We start from the raw sequence: 26,090 nt of genomic DNA on the forward strand, positions 1-26,090 counted from the left end.
ACATAAATTTCATTAAGACACGATCACTCCTTAGTAAGTTAAAAATACCTCATTTCTTCTAAATTTTCAGAATTAACCCTCCCCCTCAACTCCCCCAAATAGAGCGGATACGTTCCGGTTATGTCAATCACGTATCTAGGACTTCTGCTTATTTTTCCCACCGAGTTTCATTCCGATCCCTCCACTCAAAGCGTTTTCCAAGATTTTGGGTCCCCCCCCCACAACTCCCCCATATGTTACCGAATACAGAGTGGATCCGTTCCGGTTATGTCAGTCACATATCTTGGACTTGTTTTTATTCTTTTTACCAAGTTTCATCCTGATCTCTCTGCTTTAAGTGTTCTCCAAGATTTCCGGCTCCCCCCCATCTCCCCCTTTAATGACTCTGGATCCGGTTGGCATTTAAAGTAAGAGATCTGAGCTACGAGGTCCTTCTAAATATGATATTTTATTAAGATCCGTTCACTCCTTCGCAAGTTAAAAATGCCTCATTTTTTCTAATTTTTCAGAACTAACCCTCCCCCCTTCAACTCCCCAAACAGAGCAGATCCGTTTCGGTTATGTCAATCACGTATCTAGGACTTCTGCTTTTTTCCACCAAGTTTCATCCGAGTCCCTCCACTGTAAGAGTTTGGCAAGATTTTAGGTTCATCCCTCCAACTCCCCCCAACGTCACCGGATCTTGTCGGGATTGAAGATAATAGCTTTGAAACACGATATCCTTCCAAATATCAAATTTCATTATGATCCCATGACCCGATCGTAAGTTAAAAATACTTCATTTTTTCTATTTTTTCCGAACTAACAGGCCCCCGCTCCCCCCCCCCCCAAATGGTCAAATAAGGAAAACGACTATTTCTAATTTAATCTGGTCCTGTCCCTGATACGCCTGCCAAATTTCATCGTCCTAGCTTATCTGGAAGTGCCTAAAGTAGCAAAACCGGGCCCGACAGACCGACAGAATTCACGATCGCTATATGTCATTTGATATATACCAAGTGCCATAAAAACTGAATTTTAATACCAATCGTTACATAAAAAGAATCGTATTGTAATGCTAATTTCAAATATATAATTTTCATCAGATTTAGTCTTACCCATCAAAAGTTACTAGCCTGAGAGAATTTGACTTATTTTAGAAAATAGGGGTAAACCCCACGTAAAAGTCATAGATTCTTAACTGAAATCACAACATCAGATTCAGTGTATCAGAGAACCCCAATCTAGAAGTTTCAAGCTATTATCTATAAAAATGTGGAATTTTGTATTTTTTGCCAGAAGACAGATCACGGATTCGTTATTATTTTTTTTTTCAGGGGTAGTCATATAGACCCAGTGGCCCTAGAATGTCGCGAGAGGGCTCATTCTAAGCAAAATTAAAAGTTATAGTGCCCTTTTAAAGTGACCAAAAATTGGAGGGCACCTTTTTCCCACGCACATTTTCCCCCTAAATTCACCGGATCAAAATTTTGAGATAGCCATTCTGTTCAACTTAGTCGAAAACCTAACAAATATGTCTTAGGGGACGACTTAATCCCCCACAGTCCACGGGGGAGTCTGCAAGTTACAGACTTGGACCATTGTTTACATATAGTAATGGTTAATATGAAGTGAACAGACGTTTTCAGGGGGACTTTTTCGCGTTGGGGTGGGGTGGGTTGGGGGGACTTGATTACGCAAGAGGATCTTTCTACTGACGAATTTATCATGAGGGAAGAGAATTTCCATGTAGGGGGGGCTGGATTTTATAGAATTATTAAAAAATTAAACAATGAGAATATAAATAAAAAATTATTTTTTCAACTGGAAGAAATGGGCAGTATTAAAACTTAAAACGATTATAAAATATTACGTATACAAGGGGTTTTGTCTCCTCCACAATACCTTGCTCCTTATGCTAAAGTATTTTTAGTAATTTCACCGCCCCATATGTCAACCTCTCCATAGTCCTCAGGTTAAGGGCTGTTAGTTAAGGCAGTGTGTTCATTGTTTATATATAGTATTTTTATTTAGAAAGATATACACGTTTGAACTTTATTTTCCAAAAAGACGAAGGGAATTCTCGTCAGCCTTTCAGAGAATGTTGAGGGGAGTGTTTGACTAAGTCAAAACACGTTATGTGTATACGGATTGTCAAAGAGTGTAACTCGTGAATGACTGTGTATGCTGATTTGAAACTTCCAAGAAATGATAAGGGAGATGAAACTGTAAAAAAAAGAAAAAAGGAATGATCAATGTCCTAATGTACTAATGTACTATATACTAATGTAATTTGTACTAATGTACTAATGTATTATGCTATATTAGCAGCAGTATATTACCCCTCCTCGATACCTTACGTTTTACGCTACAGTTTGACTGTTTGTCCCATTATTTTTTCAGAGCGACTCTTAAATACAAGGGTAAAATGAGAGGTTTTTTAATTGCTAAAAAAACTGGGTGTGGGAGTGGGGTGTTCTGAGGGGCAGTCCCTTCAGATGCGGAGTGGTTTCTGTTCGTTTTAGGTTTTTGTGTTCCTCCTTACTTTAGGTTAAGGGACTTGTTTTTTTTTATTTGATGAATCAAAAGAATCTACTCTATAATGATTGCAATGAAATGAGTTTCATTATGCTCTGATTCAGCGAATTGGAGAACTCCATTACCGACTTACTGCAAAACAAAGACGACAAGGACTAGAGCTTGTGTGTGAAAAGGGAAATCATAAGATACACAATACGCCCATTATAAAAAAAAAATTAGCCTATAAACTTGCTTCTTATAGATTTCCTTGCACCGCGCGGGATTGAACCAGAGAACTTTCGAATATCGCGACTTGGCTTGATCCACTACGCTGGTACAAGGTGACCATGTCTCGTCATTCTGGGACATTATAATGTAAATTTTGTAAATATAGTGTAAATATGTATGATTTTGGTCTTGTATTTAGTGAAGTTACCAGTCCTGGTTTATTTTGCATATCACCTTTCTAACGCATTAAGCAAGTAAAAAGAAGTTGACCTATCCATAAATTAAATCTAGTGGGGAGGGGCTAGGAAGCTAAGATGAAAAAAGTTGTCACGGAGGGAATTCTCTTGCCTTTCTTGTTGTTTTTTTTTTCAACTGTGCTGGGATTGGCAGTCCTCCAATAAAGGTTAATAGTTTCTTAGACCACAGTGCCCTCCTTTTAATGCATTAACTTTGAAAAAAAAAACTGCCTAAAAAGAAGTTTACTAAAGAAAAGTAAAGGCCATATTAAACTTAATATCAGAAGAAATAGAAACCTACAATAACTCAAATTGAAAACAAATATAAATTACTATTAAAGAATGTATGAAACCTAAAATGAACAGAAATTCAATAAGCAATCATAGTAAACAAACAAACAATAGTTAGCCTACTAATATAAATGATTGAATAAATCTTTAAACGAGTGAAACTTCAATTGAATATGCAAATCCAGCTAGAAATGAAAAAAAATCTTTACAAAAAATAGCTTGGGTTTTGTCTCTTTCTTTCACTGTAAAAGTCTAAAACCTATTGCAACATTGGCCTTTATTGAAAACTACATGTGTGTTGAGCAGTTTTGAAAAGTACAAATAAAATCAAACTGAATGTTTGATTAATTGTTGAAAGATCATCAGTTCAAGATTTTATTTCACTGCAATTTTATTGTCATTTTCAATGCTGCAATAGCAGGAAAACAAAATATTTGTAATATAATTCGTTTTCAGTGAAGCACCAATGACGTAGTATGATCTAGACTTTTAAAGTTTGGTAAGGGGTTAGTATCCAAACTTTTGTTTGTAGTGAAGTTATTTTCGTCTTGAACAGTTTTGGAAAGAACTAATAAAATCAAACTAAATATTTATATATAATGATATTAACTGCTGAAAGATCATCAGTTCAAAACTTAATTTTTACTGTAACTTTTAGGTTTATTTTCAATGTTGTAATAAGTACAAAAGGGACTAATTTGTACTATAATTCGCTTTTAGTAAAGCGCCAATGAAGCAGTAGGTTTTAGACTTTTACAGTGAAAGAAGGAGGCAAAACTCATACTCTTCTTTGAAGCGATTTTTGTTCATTTCTAGCTGGATTTGCCTATTCAGTTGAAGTTTCACTCGTTTTAAGATTTATTCAATCATGTATATTAGTAATTATTGTTAGTTTGTATGCTATTATTATTTATTTAATATGTTTCCGTTTTGGGTTTCATTTTTGCCTCAATAGCAACATATTTTTTTTTCAGCTCGATTTGCATATTCAACTTAAGATTTACTCGTTTTGAGATTTATTTATTAATTAATATTAATACCTTTTGTATGTTTTTTCCCTATAATTGTTTATTTAATTTTTGTTCGTTTTGGGTTCCATTTATTCTTTAATTGTAATTTCTGGTTGTTTTGAGTTTGAGTTATTGCAAGTATCTATTTCTTGTGATCTTAAGTTTAATATGGTCTTTACTTTTCTTTAGAAAACTTCTATTCGGGAATTTTTTTTTTATTTATTTCTGTTCGTTTTGATTGTCAAAGTTTCATGTTTTTCGTTACTCTCTAGTTTAATTCTTCTTTTTCATTCTAAAATAAATTAACAATTTTGGTAGGAATTAATAAGTTAAACTGAATATTGGGTTTAATATTAATTATTATATTATTATCATTAATATTATTAATAATAATTTTAGGTATATTGTGTATTGAGTAATTGAATATTGGGTATATTAGTAATGGGTGTAATAAAAACGATATTAATTACTGAAAGCTCGCAAGCTCAAGATTTGTTTCACCCAGGCTGGATTTAAAGTTTTGCCACCAGGCGGCCCAAGCATTTTTACCGCTCCGTTTTTTGCAAGATTTTTTGGGGAAATTCCCAATACTTCGGGAATTGTGAAAGCCGCAGGGCCTAGTAGGCCTATTGGTAAATCCTGGTCTGTTTTCACTGCAGTTTTTATTTATTGCCAATGTCGTAGTAAGAACAAAAGAAAGTATTTGTAATGTAATACCTTTTAGTAAAGCGCCAAATGCGTAGTAGGCCTTATAGTTTTACCGTTTGAGAAACGGGTAGTAACCATACTCATGTTTCTAGCGAAGACACGTAAAATTTTGATCCGGTGCCCTCCAATTTTTTTGGTCACTTAAAAAGGGCACTATAACTTTTAATTTCCGCTAGAATGGGGCCTCTCGCGACATCTAGGACCCCTGGGTTGATACGATAACCCCCGAAAAAAAAGTTAACACGCATCCGTGATCTGTCTTCTGGCAAAAATACAAAATTTAACATTTTTGTATATAGGAGCTTGAAACTTCTACAGTAGTTCTCTGATACACTGAATATAAGTGTGATTTTAGTTAAGATATATCTGATGGTGTGATTTTATAAATATAAACAAAGAAAGGCAAGAGGATTCCCTCCATAACAACGTTTTTCATCTTAGCTTTCTAGCCCCTCACCACTAAAGTTAATTTATGGATAGGCCCACTTCTTTTTACTCGCTTAATGTGGTACAAAGGTTGATAAGCAAAATAAACCAGGTCTGATGACTTCTCTAAATACAAGAGCAAAATCATACATATTCGCACTATATTTACAAAAGTTTACATTATAATGTCCCAGAATGACGAAATATTCATCTTGTAACAGCGTAGTGGATTCGTGTTTGAGAGTTCTCTGGTTCAATCCCGCGCGGTGCAAGGAAGTCTATTTCTAAATATTCCTTAGTAATTTTTTTTTTTACAATGGGCGGATTATGTATTTTATACTTTCCCTTTTCACACACAAGCTCAAGTCTATGTCATTTTTATTTTGCAGTAAGTCGGTAGTGGAGTTCTCCAATTCGCTGAATCAGAGCATAATGAAACTCAAATCATTGGAATCATTATAGAGTCGATTCTTCTGATTCATTAAATGAAAAAAACAAGTCTCTTGACATAAAGTTAGGAGTAACACCAAAACCCAAAACGAATAGAAACCAATTTGCATGTGAAGGAACTGCCGCCCCCCCCGAACACCCCACACCCAATTTTTTTTTTTAGCAATTAAAAAAACTCAATTTAATTAAACAGTCGAACTGTCGCGTAAAGCGTAAGGTATTGAGGAGGGGTATTGTGCTGCTACTAATGTAGCATAATACATTAGTACATAGTACATTAGTACATTGATCATTATTTTTTTACTGTTTCATCTCCCTTATCATTTCTTGGAAGTTTCAAATCAATATACACAGTCATTCATGAGTTACACCCTTTGACAATCCGTACACACATAACGTGTTTTGATTTAGTCGAGCACTCCCCTCAACATTTTCTGAAAGGCTCACGTGAATTCCCTTCGTCTTTTTGGAAAATAAAGTTCAAATGTGTATATCTTTTGAAATAACAAATACTATATATAAACACTGAAAGTGTAGTTTTTTGGGAAAGGACTGCAAGGTATATATATATACAGTTCATGAAGAACTCTGGGTTCATTGTTCCCATTTATTAGAAAGGTAGACATATCATACCTTTTGAATTAGAGTCATAAAAGTATATTATATCCTTAGGACTGAAGGGCTCGAAATTAGATGCTTGGACTGTTGCCCCTTCCAACTCCTCCACCCCGCAAAGTCGTAAAATGAGTAAATTTCATAATAATCTGATGATCCTTTGGTCAGTTGTACATAGTTGTAATCTCATACTCCACTTTTCTCCTTTTTTTTATTATACCTAAAAGTAGTATATAGATAAATTGTAATAGAAAGACGGACATGCTACATTTGTGCAATTCAAGATCACTCAAATGTTTCCAGTCCCTATATTACAAGGGTCCTAAGTGCTGGCTTTAGGCTACTTCTCCCTCCATACCTCTCACCTCCGAGCTCGAAATCATAGACATACTTCAACTCTTTTGACTCTGGGCTCTCCAAATCCCATTAACCCAAAACATTATTTTAGGGTTTTAAAGCTTGCTTATTATAACGCTGTACTTCCTTTGGCTCATGATCATTCTGGGAGACTTTAATCAATATTGCTTACGCTCCGATCCGATTGCTTACCCCCTTAGTTCAAAAGAGAGTTCGCTCCGTCTTCAGCCCTTTTTTGGTCCATATTGCGTGCACTCCTTCTCCGCTATGTATTGATAAACGATCTGTATACGACTCCGACCAGGCTTTGGCCACCTTTTGTAAGCAGTACGTACATTCCATTTCCAGTTTCTATTGATCCGCAGTGCATTATCTTGTAATTATCTAGTAGCATTATCCTTACTTTATTGTGCTCTTTTATATTTCTCACGACGAGCCCTGGATATACTGCACTTCTATTTCAAAAAGTAAATACAATGTATCTAAATTAATTCTTTTTTTTGTAGATAAAATGACTCAGAATAATGGGACTTTACATGACTATCAATGCTCAAGCGGTTTACTTCTGCCTCTTATCAATGAATTTACATGGGCTGTGGAAGTTCGAGCATTCTTATACCTATTTGGCCTTCTCTATTGCTTTATGGGCGTGGCCATAATTGCCGACATTTTCATGGGAGCTATAGAAAAAATCACGAGTACAACTAAAAAGGTAAGTTAATTCTGTCAATAGCTCCGCTGATTTTTTTTTTTTTTTTTTTTTTTTTTTTTTAAGGAGGTATTGTGAATTTGAGTGCTTGTTTGTTTGGATGCAACTTTGCTCCAATTTGAACCAAAACAAAAAAGCTGTTTTTCGGCATAAATTTTCACAGTGTACTGTTGCTGATCCCCTCCCCTGGTTCACTACATCAACTGACTGGGTGTGCTCTCGTAAGAAACGTGTTGATAGAGACTGAATTTGTGACTGAACCAGAGACCCAATATTTCACATCTGCAGTAAATACGAATTCACAAAACACAAAAAAATAAACACGACGACATACAAAAAAAAAGCTACGGTTAAAAGGAAAACTTAGAACTAAATTTCTATCATAACTTTAATTTAACAACTGCCTTATATCAGTGAGAAAAAAGGAAATGCAGTACTTATAAGATAAAATGGTTGTGCACACACACACACAAAAAAAAAACACCTCAGAACATTAACGACAATACTCATAGTGTATACACTTAAGATAACCAAGATAACCTTTCAGGGACATATACCCAAGGTAAACATATATTTGGCATTACAATCATGGATTTTTCATGGCATTAACTAAATAAATACCCCCCCCCAAAAAAAAAAAAAAAACTCGAAGCCTATTATCCTTAGAAAAAGGACTAAATCAAGTATGTACATGCAAGTGGAAAGGATTATATGATGCCCATAGGGAACTATTCCCAAATTAACCGAAGTAATACTGGTAAGATAATATGGATTCGTATCCAGCATATGGAGCATCCCCCTGAGTAATGGACAAAGGTATTTTTTTTTGTTCTGGGTTTTTGGAAACTTATTTTTATATGCACTTTTTGTGATTGATAGTGCAGTAGGTTTCTAACCAAAAAAAAACAAAAAAACCTAGGCCCATAAGCATGAATTTTTTTTTGGGTGGGGCTATTAAGAATAAAACAAATTATTAGATAATTATAATCAGACATGCCTAGATGTACGACAAAGTTCAGGATTTCAGGAGCGAGTCCTGAGATCCCAGCTTTTGCATCTTCAGTAGTATTCCCTCAATCTATTTGACGACACACATATCCTAGCATTCAGACGACACACATATCCCACCATTCCGACGACAAACATATCCTACCATTCTGATGACAGTTGTAGGGGTAACTATTGGAGCTGCTAGTCCCTCAAGCCGTTATTACGCTCAACTGTTTGCTACGTAATAAAGGCTGGATGACTTGTTAAATTTATTAAGGACTAGCTGTTGGCGCTTCGCGCCACCCCAACACCTAGTTGGGGTGTAGTTTTTCCTTTTTCGAGATAGGTTTTCTTCGAGACGTTTTCTTGGAAATGTTCTTTCCTTGTAAGATTTTTTCCGGGAACCTTTATAATCTGAGGATAACAAAGGTTTTTGTCGGCTGTAGGAATCGAACGTAAGACGAGAGAATTTCCCAATGGAACGACGTGTTAAACACCTGGACCAGCAAATTATTCCTAATGCTAAGTTATGAAAAATAAATTGTACATGATAGGCTGTTTCCCACTCGGGTAATTATTTATACAGTTTCTAGATCGATAAGTTATGAATTACGTGTCTCATATCTCCGGAAATACTTCCCATAGAAGGGAGAAAATCGATTAGTGGAAATACGTTTACGGGATATTATTGTTATACATTTTGCACATGCAAATGGATGTTGCATCATAATTATTTAAATACTCAGATCGATAACCTCACTTTTGATTTTCTGTGTTACCAGGGCTACGCAAGCAACATAAGTGAATTATTGCGTAGACATACTAACGAAAAGAGTTTTAACGAAGGTATTGCTGAGGATCAATGAAATCTGAAAAAATTCGGATAAGGCATTTTTACACTTCTTGGTAATATGGTACTGGTATTTGCTTTTTTTGGGGGGAGGAGTTTACTTCGGTTTGAAACATCAAGTTCTGCATCTACTAGCAAAAGTAAGAAAATACAGAAATAAACACAGGAAAGCAGAATATAAGAAGTATAAGAAATAGAAGAAACACAGAAAAATGTAGGGATGAGCGATAAGAAAAAACACCCCCTGTAGTATTACATATTGAAGATTCATCTTGGAACATTAAATCTAAAAGACGAAGACTTTTACTGTACACACAAGTTTTATTAATGAACAAATTTACAAACATTTCTGAAGCACTTTATTCTCAGGGTGCTGAAATCCATGCCTGTGTGTCTGAGCGTCTCTTTGCCTCTCTTTGTGTGCCTGTGTGGCTAACTTTGTGTGTTTGTGTCTGTGTGTGTTTTTGTTTCTCTTTTTCTCTCCATGCTTGTGCGTCTGAGTGCCTGTTTCCCTGTCTTCCTGTGCATGTGCCTTTGACTTTTTGTGTTAGTTTGTGTTTTGTCTCTCTATGCATATGTGTCTCGCCCTCTATTTGCATGTACTTGCGTCTGTTTTTATGCCGGTGTGTCTAATTTTTTGTGTGGCTGTGTTTTTATCTCTCTCTCTCTCTCTCTTGCCTGTGCGCTATAGTGTCTGTTTGCCTGTCTCTCTGTGCCTGTGTGTATCAGCGTTTGTTTGCTTGTCTCTCTGCGCCTGTGTGTCTGACTTTGTGTTTTTATATCTTTCTCTCTCTCTCTCCCTATATATCTCTCTCTCTCTCTCTGTGCCTTCCGGCGTGACCATCTTTTCGCCTTTCTCTGTGTGCCTGTCTCTGTGTGTCTGTGTGTCTGAGTTTGTGTTTTTTGTATCTCCTTCTCTTTCTCTCTCTCCCTCTCCCTCTCTCTCTTTCTCTTTCTGTGCCTCTGTGTCTGACTTCGTGTCTTTTTATCTCTTTGTGCTTGTGTGTTTCAGTGTCTGTTTACCAGTCTCTCTATTTAGACCTCGTTTTTCTGTGTCTTTTTGTGTATTTTTATCTCACTCTGTGCCTATGTGTCTCAGCGTCTGTCTGCCTATCTTTGTGAGGGACTTTGTGTTTTTGTATGTACATTTTTATCCCTCCATGTGCCTGTTTGTCTGAGCGTGTGTTTGCCTGTCTCTGTTTGTGTGACTTCTTGTGCTTGTGTGTGTGTTTTTTTTTCTCCCACTGTGCTTACGATTCTGAACATGTGTTTCCTTTGCTCTGTGTGCCTTGTGCGTGTGTGTTTTTGTCTTTCTTTGAGCCTGTGTGTCTGAGTGTCTGTTTGTTTGTCTTTGTCTGTTTGCATGCCACTTTGTCTGACTTCGTGTGTTTATCTCTCCCTGTGCCTGTGTGTCTTATTGTCTGCTTGCATGTCTCTGCGTCTGTTCTCATGTGTGTGTGTCTGACTTTGTGTGTGTGTGTTTGGGTTCTTTTCTGTCTCACTTTGTGCTTATGTATCTGAGTGTCTGTTTGCATGTCTCTACGTATGCTTGCATGCCTGTGTGTGTTTTTGTCTCTCTGCACCTCTGTGTCTAAGCGCCTGTTTGCCTCTCTCTTTGTGTGTTCATTTCTGACTTTTTGTGCTTGTGGTAGCATGTTTTTGTCTCTCTTTGCCTGTGTGTGTGAGCATCTCTTTGCCTGTCTTTGTGTGTTAATGTGTATAACTTTGTTTGTTTGTGTGTGTGTCTGTGTGTGTGTTTGTCTCTCTCTCTCTATGCCTGTGTGTTTGAGCGCCTGTTTGCCTGTTTTTGTTAGCCTTCGTGTCTGACTTTGTGCGTTTGTGCGCGTTTTGTCTCTCTCTTTGCATGTGTGTCTCAGCTTCTGTCTGCATTTATCTGCGTCTGCTTGCATGCCAGTGTATCTGATTTTGTGGTTATGTTTTTTCTCTCTCTCTCTTTGCATGTGCGTCTGAGTGTCTATTTGTCTGTCTTTGAGTAACTGTATGCCTTACTTTTTGTGTTTGTTCATGTTTTTGTGTCACAGTGCATTTTCGTCTCAGCCTCTGTTTGCCTATCTCTACGCGCCTGTGTGTCTCACTTTGTATGTCTCGCGTATTTACATCTCTCACTCTCTCTGTGTGCCCATTGGTAGGACCGTCTGTTCGCCCGTCTCTGTTTGTCTGTGTCTCTGACTCTATGTGCTTGTGGGTCTCTCTCTCTCTCTCTCTCTCTCTCTCTCTCTCTCTCTCTCTCTCTCTCTCTCTCTCTCTCTCTCTCCCTCTCCCTCTCTTTTTCTCTCTCTCTCTGTCTCTATTTATTTCTCTCTTCTCTCTCTCTCTCTCTCTCTCTCTCTCTCTCTCTCTCTCTCTCTCTCTCTCTCTCTCTCTCTCTGCTTCTGTGTTTGGCCGTCTGTTTGCATGTCTCTGTATGCCTCTGTGTCTTACTTTGTGTGTTTGTGTGTATTTTAATCTCTCTCTGTGCCTCTCTGTCTCAGCTTCTGCTTGCCTGTCTCTGTATGTAGACTATGTTAGTTTGTCTGTCTGTTTGTGTATTTTTATCTCTCTGTGCCTGTGTGTCTCAGCGTCTGTTGGCCTGTATCTGTGTGTGGACTTTGTGTTTGAGTGTGTTTATTTTTGTCTCTCCCTGTGTGTTTGAGATTGTGTTTGCCTGTCTCTCTTTGTCTGACTTTTTGTGCTTGTGTGTTCTTGTCTCTCTCTCTCTCTCTATGCCTGTGTGTCTGAACGTGTGTTTGCCTGTTTCTGTGTGCCTCTGTGTCTTACTCTGTGCGTTTTCGTCTCTGTGTCTGTCTTTTTGTGTTCGTGTGTCTGACTTGTTTTTGTGCGTGTTTTGTATCTCTCTCTCTTTCCATCTCTCTCTCTCCTCCCCCCTCTCTCCCTCTCTCTCGCAGCGTCTCCGTGTGTGGACTTTGGCAAAAATCCACTAGTCTCTCCCAGACTTTGGTAAAAAAAAACCACGTTAACCTATCTCAAACTCTAGTAGATCCCCTATGAGCCTGGTACTAGTACCTTTATCTCTGAAAATTCCTTTTCATACATCTCCGACTTTTGGATAAACATTTAAACGTTATAGTTGCTAGCATACCCTAAAAATAATGGAAACATAACAAATGCAATGAAATATTTATCATCGCAAAAAAAATTCATGCTTTGAATTTAATCCGTAAAATACTTTATTTTGCTCTATCTTGACACGGCATTTATTTCATTTTTGGGTTACACAACTTAAAACAACCTCATCGTACATTTTATCATTGATATTATTGGGCTCATTGACTTTATCTGTTGGCAAACTGTCCTTGAACGCTTGCCGGTCCTTTGTTTTTCATCAATTCATCTTTATATTCCTTGGTGATATTTTCTGTCTAAGTCCTTTTTATTTTGTTTGCGGTTTCATTGTCTATTACAGCATTATGTTTACTTAGACTGCACTCCCAGCACAAAGATAAGATATGGCATATGACACTGGTGCTGGAGAAGGCTTTTCTTTTTTTGCTTTCTTTCGAATGCCGATGCCAGAAAGATTATGATAGAATTTATCAACGACGAACGTACCATATTCATCTTTTTGAGGAAAGCTTCTTCTCCAACAGCTAAGTTGGCTGTCCAAATCAAGACACATTCCATGCCGAAAACTATTCTAAAAAACAGAGCTCGATTCTACTTGGTTCTTTTGACGACCATAGGGATTTTATGTGTTCAAAGAGGATGAAAAAACTGAACAACTGAACGAACTAGATTTTTAATTGGAAAATATTCGAAATTTTGATGGCGCGATATGTTGCGTTGATATGAACTTTATGTTTTTTTTCTAAATGACTTTCGAAGCTGAAAATAACTTCAAGAATCACACGAAGCCGCTTTATTTCATCTTTGAGATTTCCAGTAAAATCTCCTTTGTAAAGCAATATGTATTCGATAACAGGTGAATTTATGTATTTATTCCAAAAAGTATTTTCCAACAAGAAGTTACCGCATGCACTAGCAAGAAATTGACCTTTGTCATCAACTAAAAGTCTTAGGTTCGCATTCTTTTTGCGTGCTATTATCTCTGAAGATCTCACTCGCATATCCACCATCACCTATGATGATTTTTTCGCTATCCCAAAGGAGCATTTCCCATTTATCAATTTCCCATTAATGCTTGTTTCATGGTTCAAATATATTATCTTTGTCAGCATTCAAAGCTACGATAACTTTGTCATGTGCGCACACTTTTTTTAATTATTTCATCTTCACTTTTTAAAGTAGGAAATAAGTGTTTATCCTTCCAATGTACAAATAATACTGTTCTAAAATTTGCAATAAACTAGCCAGTGTCGATGACCAGCCATAGAGTACCACGAGGGTAGCCGTATAAAAAATCCTGGAATCGGCAGAATTCGGAGTGGAATTGGTGGAATCGGAACTATGTTCTCGGGGGAGGGGCAGAACCGGGGGATCTGGAACTGACGAAGCCAGAGTGGGATCTGGAACTGGGACTTGAGCGGGCATAGCCGAAACTGGAACGGAGATATGAAACACGTGATTCGTAGATTTTCGATCTAGAGACTTTGCAGAAAATTCCCCGAGTGGGAAACAGCCATGCACATAATTTATTTCTTGGAAAATAACATTAGCAATAATTTTCCGGTCCAGGTGGTTAACGTGTCGTTCCATTGGGGAAACGTCTGGTCTTAGGCTCGATTCCCACTATGGACAAAAATTATTGTCATCGGATTATAAAGGATTCCTAAGGAAAAAATCGTGAATAAAAGAATATTTCAAAGAGAAACTATCTCGAAGAAAAAAACATCTTGAGGAAAAACAACGCCCTGAAGAAAAACATCTTGAAAGAAAAACTGCTTAAAAAACGCCTTGAAGAAAAAAACTTACCGTATTACGTAACACATAAGTGTGTGCCGTCCTCAGTTACAACCAGGGTTCCCCACTTGACTAGCGGGCCCTGAGCCCTAGCAAAACAAATCAGTCAAGATTACGTCATTTTCAATAAATTTAGCAAGTTACGCAACACCTATTACGTAGCAAACAGGTTCATGCAATAGTATATTGAGGGACTATTAACTCCAATAGTATACTCTTTATGGCTGTCGTCGGAACGGTAGGATATGTGTGTCTTCGGCATGGTGGGATATGTGTTTCATCGGAATTATGGGATATGTTTATCGTCAAATAGATTGAGGGGATACTACTATCTTCCCTTTACAACCTGTTCAATATATATCTATAAAACTATTCTATTTGTATATTTAAAAGTACTCTAAAGTGCTTGATGCTCCAACTTTATATAAACTCCTATATTATTTTTTCCTTTTTCTATAATAGATGGTCCATCCTAAATATTGGGGTGCTACCGCCACTGAACTTTCGCTCCTTACGAGGCTTCGACCCCCTCCTTCTCCTCTACGAAAAATTCCCTGACCTCCCTTTGATAGTTGATGCGCAATAATACAATGGTGTGTATAAACTTATGAACCTTGAAACCTTTTAGGGAAGCAAGGTTCCAGTTGAAGAACCTTTCCATGCAATGTAGTAGCGTTGATTTTGGAAAAAGCGGTATTTTATCTCCCATACATTATTATTACCTTCTGGTCTCGAAATATAGAACAAAAGGTCGTTGAAACTTGGGAGAGGACTCATTCAATCGTACATTGAAAGTACTTGTGTCATTTGAAGCAGCTGAAACCAACCACAGGGCAGCCTGTCACTTATTCAATGCCCCGTGTGTCCCAGGATACCTCCTCAACTTTCTTTCATTGGATCAAAATCCTTATAAACAGACGCTTACAAACAAATTACGAAAATAGAGCCTTAAACGAGAGAGAACAAAGCGAAAATATTGCCCATAATCTTTAGGTTCGACGCTGGTAATTCTGCATTCCTTCAATATCGTCGTTCCAGGGTATCGTTCCTGTAAGCATGTCTTATTAGAGAAAAATTGTTGTAAATTACCGCAGCCACAGGTAAGACTTTGTTACGTTTCTACAAGTCGGAAAGAACTTTTTTGGGGGAGGCTCAAGTCTCACCATACTAGTGTTTGTTTTATGCTTTTTGTTGTGCCAAATCACCCGTTTACGCGGTTCTTTTTATACATGGGAGAGTATACAAGAGGTGGAATCTTGATGTTGTATTATTGCATTGTTCGGAAATACATGCACTGACAAAATATGGAAGTAACTGAACATTTGAAAGTGGTCAAAAAATAGATGACTAATTTATGTGACAAAAGTGCAAAAAAAATGCTGGTAAGCTGAAATTGGTAAGCTCAGGAATCAAGTTAAAGCTAAAATGGTCATACTATGCCTAATTGAAATCAATCTAATCAAAATCGCACAGAGCATACTTCACAAATGGCGGTCATATCACGCTTGCAGAAATCACAAATATTTTGAAAGCCTCCACAACCTAATTAAAAAAAAATGAACAGAAAAAAATAAGAGTTTAGCAGGGCAGTAAAGATCAACTAAATTTAATTTACTGGAAATAACCTAAACAATTCGAAAAAAGAGTAAAATTTGAGCAACTTTAACAATACTTTACTTTACCGCGTGAACCTTGTAAACTCAATTCAGGAGATTTAGTGTGAAAATAGTGTTTCAGATATTGGGTACGAGAATATTGATAGTTTTATGCTATACAGACTTATAATCCATACACGTTTTCCATTGATGTTTGTAAGAGGTCCTTTTTGGTGTTAACGTCGGCTTGACACGATCTTCCTTGTAGTTCTGCTCTTTGTTATAGGTCTTTCTGTCGCGAGGTCCTGGTGTTGAAGATGAGGTTTTAGAAGTTCGTATTTGGAATGACACTGTTGCCAACTTGACGCTGATGGCCTTGGGATCTTCGGCTCCAGAAATTCTTCTTTCGATCATAGAGATCATTGGAAACAACTTTGAAGGTGTCTCTTTTTTGTTTTGGTATATTAAAGGACAGAACAGCTAAGATGTGACTATTTTTGGACAATCTTGGTTTGTTCTTTTTTTCAGAAAAAAAAAAAACACATCTAAATGAACATTCATATAATTTCTTAGAAAACGCAATTTTTTGGAGCTCTAGACCCAAAAATTTTTTTAGACCCTTCTTAAGACTTTAAACTGTATGATACCTTGGATTAAATCGTATTCTAAATACATTTTCCGTCAATAATATGTTGTTTGTGTCTCATGAATCGCCATATAAAAAAAATGAGGGTAAATTAATTAATGCCGCTAGGGAGCTGGGCTGAGCTCTTTTCCCCAAACTCCATGAGGCTTAATCAAATAAGAAAGTATACGTTTAAAACACAACAGCTTTCACGAAGATTTGTTTTGAAAGAGGTTTTCTATGTGTCTGAGTCTTTACTCTCCCACATGTTAAGAAAAATCCCTACTCCCGTTCCTACGCTAGGAAATATCCTGGTGTTGCACAAACAAGTAGAACAACAGGGATTTTTTTCTTAAGACAGTGGAACTTCAAACCTAAATGACTTTTTCGGCCCTGTTTTCAAGGGCAGTCCTTAGCAAAACAAAGAATATGAAAATATAAAAGAAACTTATATCCAAATACGGCCATTAAAAAAGAAAAATATTATCAAAAAAAAGTAATAATAATAAATTAGTTTTAATGGTCGTATTTGAATGTAAGTTTCTTTTATTTTTTCATTTGTTGAGGACAGCCGTTGGGCATAGGGTTGAAATATTCATTTAGGTTTAAAGTTCCAGAGGTTTAGGTTTAAAATTCTGAATAAAGTTATTGATTGCCAATTTTTTTATGAATAAGCCTTCGGTTACTCCTTGATTTTACTTTAAGCACATATTCAAAATAAGTTATTCACTAACCCCTTGCCAAATTATTTCAGCTGGTGAACTTGGACCTGGAACGATCGTTGGATCTGCTGCTTTCAACTTGATGATAATCGCTGGCATCTGTATCGTGGCAATCCCTGATGGAGAAACACGAAGAATTAAGGGGATTCGCGTTTTTGCTGTTACTGCTGCCTTTAGTCTGTTGGCTTATATTTGGCTTGTAGTCGTTCTTGTTGCTGTGTCTCCAGATGAAGTAAGTTCAAATGATTTAATAAGTCTTTTGAAAATGAGAATTGAGACCAGAGCAGTGAGATGTGAAATTGGCAATCGAAATGGAGTCTCATCAATTTTCTTGCTAAAATCTTCAAACTCAAGCTGAATATTCATTATCATTAATTTTTAGTTGACTTTTTTTCCGTGAATTTCTTTATGGATTATAATTTATCACGGAAATACTGTGAGCACTGGAAATGAAATCAACAAAATTTCTGGTGTTAGAATGTTATTTGTGATTTTGAGGTTCTTTTGTTCTCGAAGTAAACGCCGAATAAGCTCTCTCTCCATTTCCCCTTCCAATACTGTAATACTCTGGGAGATTGTTATAGCCTATTCTTTAAAGTGATAACACTGTCGAAATGTAAAAGTCCAAGTACGGTTAAATTGCAGGAGTGTTGTGAAGCGACATTTTTGTAATTTGTCTGTGGAAAAATTTTGATGATAGTAATTAACGGTGAGTCTAGTTTTGCAGCAGAAATCCCAAAGGTGACTCGAAAACTTAGTTTTATTTTACTATTTATTAATGGCCTGAAGGTACTTTTCAGTTTTGAGATTTGGCTTGGGGATTTGAATTGCAACTGTATTTTTTTGAACGAAGAATTTAGACTGTGCTAAATACACCGTAAAATTATATTCAAAAATCTGCCTATAACTCAGTTCCACCATATATGTGACTTGAGACATTTTTGCATAAATAGTCATTTTCCAACACTGCGTAAAGAACTTTTATTGTAAGATATGTATTTGCTTATATTTATTGTATACACAATTAATCCTACTGAAGATACATATTTTCAAACTTGGATCTGGAACAAAAGTGAACTGAATCATTGAACTACGTGGAAGCACATTTTCGTACTTGTTCATTATTCAGAACACAATCGATAAGTGAAGCTAGGCTCTTTTGTGAAACAAACTACGATTCAGGTACATTTTAATTAAATATTCGGTACGTGTTCATTATTCGAAACACACTCAGGAATTTTGCTGAGAAAATTCGGTTTCGTAACCACAAAGACAAAACTCAATTTAGTTTGCTACGCATAGTGATAGAAGATAGTGTCTGAACATGGATTTTGAAATGAAGATTTGGGATTTGCCAAAGACTGAAAAAGAGGCAATTATATTTTTCCAGGATAAGGGGTTGTTGCCCACAACAAAACACTGCGTCAATGGACACAACGTGACTTTATACTCTTACGAGAAGGAACATTTTTGGAAGCGTAACATTGGACCATGTTTGAAAAAAGTCAATTTGCGTGTAAATACGTGGTTTGCTGACAGTAGAATACCATTTATATGGTAATTTTACAATTTTCCTAATAAAGTATAATATTTTCATCATATTTTGTTTTATTTCATTAGCTTTATCGAAAGTTTGGGCTATATATTTGCACATTAGGTGGGTTGGGATGTATTATATCAAATACCTAACTTAATCCAATCTAACCACCTCTATATATAAAATATTTAATTAAAATGTACCTGTATCGTAGTTTGTCAAACAGTTCGTGGTAACGAACTGTAGTAAGGAGCGACCCGGCTCAATAGTAACCAAATCTCTAAAATATGGAATTTTAAGACCAATAGCTACATCAAAAGAATCGCATTTTAATGCTAATTTTAAATATATAATTTCACTAAAGAACCTAACTTCACTTATTCAGTGTGCTCTGAGTAATACACAAGTACCCATATTTTTTTCATCGGATGATGTGGAACCGGTCTGCAAAGATGATAGTTAAAATGTTCGCTTCTTTTCGTCATTAAATAAAAAAAAACAAGTTTTTTTTAACTGAAAGTAAGGAGCGACATTAAAACTTAAAACGCACAGAAATTACTCCGTATATGAAAGAGGCTGCTTCCTCATCAACGCCCCGCTCTTTGCGCTAAAGTTTGACTCTCTCTCAACTCTTCTTTTTAAAACAGTAAAAAACTTTAGCGTAAAGAGCGAGGCGTTGATGAGGAAGCAGCCTCTTTCATATACGAAGTAATTTCTGTGCGTTTTAAGTTTTAATGTCGCTCCTTACTTTCAGTTAAAAAAGCTTGTTTTTTTTTAATTTAATTTCTGAACGTTTTTGAATCAATGCATGTTTTGATTTTGGCTCTCCGCAGAGGAATAATCAAAACGAAATTTGCATTTTTGTTTTTTTTTTTGGCTCAATGACTTTCTCATAATTTTGATCGAATGATTTTGAGAAAAAAAGAGCGGGGGACGAAGCCTAGTTGCCCTCCGATTTTTTGGTTAATTAAAAAGGCAACTAGAACTTTTAATTTTTTACGAATCTTTTTATTGGTAAAAGATTTACGTAACTTATAAATTAGCTTACGTAAAGAACTTTTGTATTCTCATGTTTTTATTACATATATGAGGGGATTCGCCCCATCGTCAGTACCTCGCTCTTTACACTAAAGCTTAAATTTTATCCCAATTCATCAAGAATGACCCTCTGAATCACAAAAGCCGTAGAATAAGTAGTTGAAATTACTAAAAATACTTTAGCGTAAAGAGCGAGGTATTAGAAGGAGGTGAGCCCCTCATATGGGTAATAATTTCTGTTTGTTTTAAGTTTTATTGCTGTTCCTTACTTCCAGCTGAAAAAGCTTTTTCACATTTATTTTTTAATTGTTTTTTTTTTTAAAATAATGCTAGTAAATCCTGCTCTCCCTTCATGGAAATTTTCTTCTCCCATTACAAATTCTCGAAGGAAAGTTCCCCCAGCATATCCCCCTCTTCTCAACCCCTCCCCCAAACCAAAAAAAATCCTCCTGAAAACGCCTGTATACTTCCCAATAACCATTACTACATGTAAGCAAGGTCAAAGTTTGTAACTTGTTGCCCCTCCCACGGGGACTGTGGGGGAGTAAGTCGTCCCCAAAGACATAGTTATAAGGTTTTTCGACTACGCTGAATAAAATGGCTATCTCAGAATTTTGATCCGTTGACTTTGGGAAAATAATTAGCGTGGGAGGGGGCCTAGGTACCCTCTAATTTTTTTGGTCACTTAAAAAGGGCACTAGAACTTTTCATTTCCCTTAGAATGAGCCCTCTTGCAACATTCTAGGACAACTGGGTCGATACGATCACCCCTGGAAAAAAAAACAAAAAAAAAAACAAATAAATACGCATCCGTGATCTGCCTTCTGGCAAAAAATGCAAAATTCCACATTTTTGTAGATAGGAGCTCGAAACTTCTACAGTAGGGTTCTCTGATACGCTGAATCTGATGGTGTGATATTCGTTACGATTCTATGACTTTTAGGGGGCGTTTCCCCCTATTTTCTAAAATAACGCAAATTTTCTCAGGCTCGTAACTTTTGATGGGTAAGACTAAACTTGATGAAACTTATATATTTAAAACCAGCATTAAAATGCGATTCTTTTGATGTAGCTATTGGTATCAAAATTCCATTTTTAGAGTTTTGGTTACTATTGAGCCGGGTCGCTCCTTACTACAGTTCGTTACCACGAACTGTTTGATTCTACCGATTAGATGTTAAACTGATTCTCAGGTTGTGTTGACGTGTCATTGGAATAAATTTTGCAAATAGCTCCCTTAATAACCTGTTGTGTTGCCCAGACAACCAGGAGCATCAAAGATGGCTTATTATAAAATAATCCCTTTTGAATTTTTAAAAATCAAAGGAAAAAAGTTGAAGTATGACGAAGATCGGAGTTGAGTTTAACTTTCCGACGCCTATCAAACAGTTCGTGGAAACGAACTGTAGTAAGGAGCGACCCGGTTCAATAGTAAACGAAACTCTAAAAAACAGAATTTCCATGCTAAAAGATACGTCAAAAGAATCGAATTTTTATGCTGATTTTAAATATATAAGTTTCATCAAGTTTAATCTTTGTCATCGAAAGTTACGAGCCTGAGAAAATTTGCCTTATTTTGGAAAATAGTGGGAAACATCCCCCAAAAGTCATAGGATCTTAACGAAAATCACACCATCGCATTCAGCGTATCAGAAAACCCCAAAGAAAAAATTTCAAGGTCCAATCTACAAAAATGTGGAATTTCGTATTTTTTGCCAGAAGACAGATCACGGGCGCGTGTTTATTTATTTATTTTTTTTTTTTCCAGTGGTCATCGTATCGACCAAGTGGTCATAGAGTGTTGCAAGAGGGCTCATTCTAACAGAAATTAAAAGTTATAGTGCCCTTTTTAAGTGACCAAAAAAAATTGAAGGGCACCTAGGCCCCCTCCCACGCTAATTTTTTTCCCAAAGTCAACGGATCAACATTTTGAGATAGCCATTTTGTTCTGCATAGTCGAAAACCATAATAACTATGTCTTTGGGGATGACTTACTCCCCCAAAGTCCCTGGGGGAGGGGCCGCAAGTTACAAACTTTGACCAATGTTTACATACAGTAATGGTTATTGGGAAGTGTACCGATGTTTCAGGGGGATTTTTTGGTTTGGGTGTGGGGTTGAGGGGAGGGGGCTATGTGAGAGGATCTTTCCTTGGAGGAATATTTCATGGGGGTAGAGAAATTCAATGAAAAGGGCGGAGGATTTTCTAGCATTACTATTAAAAAAACAATGAAAATATAAACATGAAAAAGTTTTTTCAATTGAAAGTAAAGAGTAGCATTAAAACTTAAAACGAACAGAGATTATTACGCATATGAGGGGTTCTAAAAATACTTTAGCATAAAGAGCGAGGTATTTTAGGAGGCGATAAATACTTCGCTCTTTATGCTAAAGTATTTTTAGTAATTTCAACTATTTATTCTACGGCCTTTCTGATCCAGGGGTCACTCTTAAAGAATTGGGACAAAACTGAAGATTTAATGTGAAGAGCGAGGTATTAACGAGGGGACAAACCCCCTCATATGCATAATAAAAAATATAAGAGTATAAAAGTTTGTTACGTAAGTTAATTCTTAAGTTATGTATATTTTTTACTAATAAAAACGTTCGTTAAACATTAAAAGTTCTAGTTCCCTTTTTAAGTAACCGAAAAATTGGAGGGCAACTAGGCCTCCTTCCCCACCCCTTATTTCTCAAAATCGTCTTATCAAAATGAAAGCCCTTTAGCCAAAAGAAAGCCGTTTAGCCAAAAAAAAAAAAAAAAAATTTATATGCAAATTTCATTTTAATAGTTAATGTGCGGAAAGCCAAAATCAAAAATGCATTAATTCAAAAACGTTCAGAAATTAAATAAAAAAAATAGTTTTTTAAACTGAAAGTAAGCAGAGACATTAAGACTTAAAACGAACAGAAATTACTCCGTATATGAATTGGGTTGTTCTTTCCGCAATCCCTCGCTCCTTACGCTAAAGTTTGACTCTTTGCCGCAATTCTACTTTTTAAAACAATTAAAAACTTTTGCGTAAAGAGTGAGGGATTGCGGAGAGGACAACCTATTTCATATACGGAGTAATTTCTGTTTGTTTTAATTTTTAATGTCGCTCCTTATTTTCAGTTAAAAAAAAACCAGTTTTTTTATTATTTAATAATGAATGAATCTAGTGGAAATGCTCGCAAGATAAAAATAAAATATTTCATAGGTATCGCATTCGAAGGATTTGGATGATGTGCCTATGACCATTCATAGCACAGATTGAGGAAGGCGGGACCTGTGCTACGCGGACTATTGTTCTGAGCGCGAAAAAGTTTCTTTTTTTAGTTTTAAGATGGAGCAGTATTCTAAGACAATATTTCAGTCTTTCATTTTTACCTAGAAAATTATTTTAGAATAAGAATGTCCTACGCTTAAACCTTTTTTTCGTTATAGCAGCTTAAATTACCAATGACACTAAACATGAAATCTGATTCTTTCCATTAGTCAAAAGGAAACTTACACAACCATATACTATATTAAACATTAAGAAAACCGAAGAACACATTTTTTAATTTAAAAAAAAAGACTGCGTATGCACTTCTGTAGTTTTACACTTAGTGTCTGCCAAGTTTGAAGTAAGGAACATATGAGAAATCAGCTGAAAATGAGCGAAAAACATGTATCCTCATGGATCTAAAAGCTCTAGATATTCTGATTGATGTAGCAAAAGACAAGCACTGCCATAAACTCAAGTCATGCATTAACATGGATAATGTTAATATTATCCAAGCTTAAGTACTTCAATTTAGTAGTTAATTAACTTATATTCAAAAATATCAGTTTAGAACTATAAATTGGGCTGTTTTTTTATTGTGTTATATTTATCCCTTTGGATGGCCTTTGGATATATCAGTAGAATCACTATTTTCGTCTGACCAAAAAAATATTACTTTTATTACTTAATTTTTGCATATTCTCGCCAACCCGTGTTTTTAATAGCCCTTTTGAGCATAACAGTTGTATCGCCGTATCGAAAGGTCGGCATCGATCACATGCAAATAAATTGAGCATTACAACGGTTCCATTGGGCTTGATTGTAAACGAGAAAATTTTCCGCTTGTTTCTTTCTGCGATTAAATATATATATAAAAAAAAACAAGTTTTTTTAACGGTTAGTAAGGAGTGACATTAAAACTTAAAACGAACAGAAATTACTTCGTTTGTGAATGGGGCTGCTTCCTCATCAACGCCTCGCTCTTTATGCCAAAGTTTGACTCTTTCACATACGAAGTAATTTCTGTTCGTTTTAAGTTTTAATATCGCTTCTTAGTTTCCGTTAAAAAAACTTGTTTTTCTTTTACTTAATTTCTGAACGTTTTGAATTGATGCATGTTTTGATTTTGGCTCTCCGCAGATGAATAATTAAAACGAAATTTGTATAATTTTTTTTTGCTATTTGGCTTTCTCATAGTTTTGATCAAATGATTTTGAAAAAAAAAGAGCGGGGGAGGAGGCCTAGTTGCCCTCCGATTTTTTGGCTACTTAAAAAGGCCCAGTAGATTGTTAAATGGAAATTTTTCAAGAATGAATTCCCAGCGATCATGAACCACACCAGCGATTGAGCCCTCTCCCTGTGAAAGGCATTGAACCTTCTCCAGTTAGCCTCCCATTGGAAGCTTACAGGCTCATTCAAAATTCTGTAGTATCTACAATAAACATACTAATGTAACTAACCTCTTTCCTCTGCCCGTTATGTAGATCAAAAGCAATAAAATACCTGCTCTTCTTATAGAAAAGACAGCTATTCACTGGGAATCAAGGCGTTTACTCCCCTGGAAAATACCCCTCCCCCCAAGAAAATTCCCCCACGGAAATCCACCCACTTAGAAAATTCCCCCACACACCAAATTAAGCAGCCAAAGATAAAGTACAAAATAGGTGTCGACCTCAAAGTGTCGATCAGATGTCCTAAGGGGTAATAAAAGAATATCAAAAAAAGTTTTAGGGCAGGGGCTGGTTGGTCTTCAAGCACTTTTGTCTTATAGAAAAAGGACTAGAACTCCCATTTTTTGATCGAATGAGCATCCTCAAAGGTTTCTACGACCATGAGGCGGAGGTGGGTATGAGGAAGACTCTCTCCTATACGGAATAAATTCTACTCGTTATGAGGTAAAATGTTACTCTTTACCTTAACAATAACAACATTAGACCAAAAATATTCCCAGAAATCAAGACGGATTAAATATCAGTTTCCAAGGGGGATATTTACGGGGTGGGAATATTCTCCGCCGGGAGAAATTTTCTCAGGGGGTATTTTCCAATGGGGTTTCACCTTGGGGATATTTCCCAGGAGGATATTTTCCGGGGGGAGGGGGGTAAACGCCGGCCCCCGGTTGCTGGTGAATGCACGTGGTCAATTGACGAAAACACAATGTTTATATAGCCCTGCTAAAGCAGCTTTTTTTGTGAAATGATTTGAACTTTTGTCAATGGCAGGTTCCGACTATGCCTTGTCAACGAATAACTTAACTTGATTTAATAGCGCGGGATAGGAATCTTGTTACATCCTCATGACCTTTCTTTCCTTTTTCTAGGTTTGTGCGTAATTCAAGTAATGGAAGTTGTAATTTAATATGCAAACAGAGCGGAGTGACTTATACCAATTAAATGAATATTTTTAGACAGGCGTAAAAAATTAATAGTGACCACGCCCTTTTCTTCAAGTTTTAGTTCTGGTTGAAAATAGAAAAGAGAGTAGGAAGTTTTAAGGGAAATATTGAAGCTTGGAGATAATTCTTTCAGACGTTTTGTAAGCGAACTAGTTCATTTCTAATTTGAAACTAGCATAGGCTAAACAGACAGGATTTATTTTTTGAAACTAACTATTAAAAAGCTGGGGGCAGGGAAACTTTCTTAGACCAATAAGTTTCTTTATTTTGACATCGTCCCTTGGTTCCACCTTTCGTCTATTGATACCTGAAAGCAGGATTTTCTAAATTTTCTTTTGGTTGTTGTACAATCATTAAGACTTTATCTTTGCGTAAATTATCTTTTTTGCTGCCACACTGAATCAAACAGATCGTGGTAACGAACTGTAGTAAGGAGCGACCCGGCTCAATAGTAACCGAAACTCTAAGAAATGGAATTTTGATACCAATAGCTACATCAAAACAATTGCATTTTAATGCTGATTTCAAATTTATAAGTTTCATTAAGATTACTTTTACCCATCAAAAGTTACGAGCCTGAGAAAATTTGCCTCATTTTCGAAAATAGGGGAAAACACCCCCTAAAAGTCATATAATCTTAATGAAAATCACACCATCAGATTCAGCATATCATAGAACCATATG

At 36.3% G+C, this 26,090-nt stretch overlaps 1 protein-coding gene across 4 annotated transcripts in view; it reads left to right on the forward strand.

Moving 5' to 3' along the window:
• The window catches only part of LOC136026699 (sodium/calcium exchanger 2-like), a 128,831-nt gene that overhangs the window by 16,238 nt on the left and 86,503 nt on the right, over positions 1-26,090 (forward strand). For all 4 annotated transcript variants that reach the window (XM_065703449.1, XM_065703451.1, XM_065703450.1 and 1 more), the window contains exons 2-4: positions 7,327-7,532; positions 16,129-16,282; positions 17,222-17,421. In XM_065703449.1, coding sequence (XP_065559521.1) covers positions 7,332-7,532; positions 16,129-16,282; positions 17,222-17,421 — 555 coding nt within the window. In that variant the 5' untranslated portion in view covers positions 7,327-7,331. The remainder of the gene's footprint in view (positions 1-7,326; positions 7,533-16,128; positions 16,283-17,221; positions 17,422-26,090) is intronic.

The sequence above is a fragment of the Artemia franciscana genome, chromosome 4, assembly GCF_032884065.1.
Source record: "Artemia franciscana chromosome 4, ASM3288406v1, whole genome shotgun sequence".
Classification (NCBI taxonomy): domain Eukaryota; kingdom Metazoa; phylum Arthropoda; class Branchiopoda; order Anostraca; family Artemiidae; genus Artemia; species Artemia franciscana.